Genomic DNA, 3,154 nt, shown 5'->3' with positions numbered 1-3,154 from the left:
AAGGGGCCAAGGGAAGAACGGGCGTCCGGTGAATGACCGATGGGGCCAGGGGAAGAACGGGTGTCTGGGGAATGACCGACGGGGACAAGGGAAGAACGGGCATCTGAGGAATGACCGATGGGGCCAGGGGAAGAACGGGTGTCTGGTGAATGACCGAAGGGGCCAGGGGAAGAACGGGCGTCTGGGGAATGACCGCAGGGGCCAGGGGAAGAATGGGCGTCCGGGGAATGACTGACAGGGACAAGGGAAGAACGGGTGTCTGGTGAATGACCGAAGGGGCCAAGGGGAGAAGGGGCGTCCGGTGAATGACCGAAGGGGCCAAGGGAAGAACGGGCGTCCGGTGAATGACCGACAGGGACAAGGGAAGAACGGGTGTCCGGTGAATGACCGCAGGGGGCAGGGGAAGAACGGGTGTCTGGTGAATGACCGACGGGGACAAGGGAAGAACGGGTGTCTGGTGAATGACCGCAGGGGCCAGGGGAAAAACGGGCGTCTGGTGAATGACCAAAGGGGCCAAGAGGAGAATGGGCATCTGGGGAATGACCGATGGGGCCAGGGGAAGAACGGGCGTCTGGGGAATGACCGCAGGGGCCAAAGCCTAGAGGAGTAACTGCAGGAATGAGGGTCTGCGTCCCCGCCAGAAGGAACCAGTGGAGGAAGAAGACAATGAAGAAGTCAAAGTCTAGAGAACCGAGTAACGGGCAGCCCGGGCGATGCCTGAAAGAGGAACGGAGGAATACAGCAGTGGCTACCTGGGGGATGAGGGAGTCCCTCGGCGGGAGCGTCCCACCGCTCACCTGGCACAGCCGGGCTGGCCCGGACCCCTCGGGGAGGCTCCTCGGGGCCACCACGTTCTCGCCCTTGGCGGCCGTTCGGGCCCGGGCGCGCTCCCGCCGGAGCTCCGAGGCCGGCCGGGCCCAAGGCTGCGCCAACATGCCGGGCCCGGGGGCCCGGAGGGCGATGGGGCAAAGCTGGGGCTTCAGGAGCAGGGGCCACCCGGACGCTAGGCCCCGCCCCCCATGTAGGCCGCGCGGAGCCCGGGGCATCCCACAGCTTCCGGCTCGGGCGGGGCCACTTCCGATCGATCCCGCCCGTTTCGCCTTCTTTAACCTTCCAAAGGTGAACTTTGGGTAGCCCGGCCCCGTGGCCTTCTGGGAAACGTAGTCCGACGTCGGCGGCCCTGTGTTAGCATTGCACCAGTTCAAATCCAGCTTGACACTTACCAGCTGTGACCATAGGTCAGTCCTTTAATCTCTCCCTTCTTCAGTTTTACTACCTGCAAAGTGAAGATAATATTAGCATCTACTGAGCTGTGATCTAACCATTCTGGAGAGCAATTTGGAACTATGCCCAAAGGGCTATAAAAAGATGCATACCCTTCAATCTAATAATACCACTACTAGATCTATATCACAAACATATGAAAAAAGAATGGTAAAGGAACTATCTGTGACAAAATATTTACAGCAGCTCTTTTGGTGGTGGCTAAGAATTGGAAATTGAAACAAGACCCATAAATTGTGGAATGGTGAAAGATGTGGTATGATCGTGATGGAATATTATGCAATAAGAAATGACAAGCAAGATGATTTCAGAAAAACCTGGAGGGACTTACATGAACTGATGCAAAGTTAACTGAGCAAAACCAGGAGAACTTTGTACAGAGTAAAAGCAATATTGTTTGATGGAAAATTGTGAATGACTTAGCTATTCTCAGCAATACAATGATCAAAGTGGATCCCAGAAGACAAATGATGAAGCATACTACCTGCCTCCAGAGAAAGAACTGATAGTTCTGAAGCATGCTTTTTTTCCACTTTCTTTCTTGCATGCTTTTTTTTTTTTATTCTAGTCTTCTGGTACTTAATGACCAATGTGGCAATGTGTTCCATGATTCCATATATATAACCTAGATCTGATTGCTTGCCATCTGGGAAACAGAGGAGGGCAGGGAAGGAGAGAAGGATACAATTTAGAACTCAAAACTTGAAAATGAACAAATGTTAAAAAATGCTTTAAAATTAAATTGGATAAAATAAGTATATAAAAAGAAATAAAGAACAACTGAGTATTTAAAAAAATGTCACCAACCTCTAGCTGTATAAATGCTGTAACTGAAAAAAAACCAACCAACATTTATTAAACATTTACTTTGCGTCAGGCACTGTGGCAAGCTACCAGAATAGAAAAAGGGACAAAAGAGACTTCATGCCTTCAAGGATCCTACAATCTAATAGGGGAGACATCATAAATACATACATACATACATATATATATATGTGTGTGTGTGTGTGTATGTATGTATATATGTGTATAAACATACACACACAAACAAGCTATATACCAGATGAATATGAGACAAGTACAAGAGTAAAGGCTTCCAGTAGTAGGTGGCATTTTAGTTGGGATGTAAAGGGAGCCAGGAAGGTTGGTAGTCAGAGAAAAGAAGGAAGAGAACTCCAGGCATGGGAAAGAGATGAAGAAAATGTCCAGAGCTGAAATGGAGGGTCTTCTTCATTCATGAAAGAGCGAGGAAGCAAGAGTAGAAGATAGAAGAGTACCTGAAAAGTAAGGTGCAAGAAGACTGAAAAGGTAGGAGGGAAAGGTAATGAACTATGCTGAATACCAGCAACATACCTGATTCACAAATCGATAAGAAGCCACATGTGTTTATAGAATGAGGGGAACGGTGTGAAATAATCAAGCCTGTATTTTAGGAAAATCACGACATTGACTGAATAGAGAATGGACCGATGCGGAGAGAGGCAATACAAAAACACAAAACAAAACTAGACCAAAAAAAAAAAACCAACAAAAACCCAACAAAAAACAAAACAAAACAAAACAAAACAGCAGACGTTACCAAATTCTAGTGTTGAGGTAAAAAGGGTTGGCAATAGGACAATGGCATACGAGGGAAACAGGCATATTATAGATGAGGTGAAACAGACATGACAAGACATAATGAAAATGAGAGGGAGTGATGGTAGCCCAAAAGGGCAGAAAAACCACCGTGACTGCTAGAATATGAGCACGAATGACTAGAAGAAAGATATGGCAATATACAAAAATAGGAAAGGGAAGAAATTTAGAGGGAAAAATAAAGATTTCTGTTTTGTACAATTTTGTACAAGTGGAATTAAAGAATTATATG

The 3,154-nt window shown here is 47.3% G+C and overlaps 1 protein-coding gene across 1 annotated transcript in view; it reads right to left on the bottom strand.

Annotated features, from left to right (window-relative positions):
* Positions 1-1,180, bottom strand: part of LOC114042510 (zinc finger protein 2-like) — a gene marked incomplete at its 5' end in the record, with an annotated part of 15,430 nt that extends 14,250 nt beyond the window's left edge. The window contains one exon of the mRNA XM_027861193.1: positions 798-1,180. Within this exon, the coding sequence (XP_027716994.1) occupies positions 798-1,180 (383 nt within the window). The remainder of the gene's footprint in view (positions 1-797) is intronic.
* Positions 1,181-3,154: the final 1,974 nt, after the last annotated feature.

The sequence above is a fragment of the Vombatus ursinus genome, unplaced genomic scaffold, assembly GCF_900497805.2.
Source record: "Vombatus ursinus unplaced genomic scaffold, bare-nosed wombat genome assembly UNPS02014499.1, whole genome shotgun sequence".
NCBI classification, from domain to species: domain Eukaryota; kingdom Metazoa; phylum Chordata; class Mammalia; order Diprotodontia; family Vombatidae; genus Vombatus; species Vombatus ursinus.
Note: the sequence above shows the minus strand (reverse complement) of the source record. Positions and strands in the feature narration are given on the sequence as shown.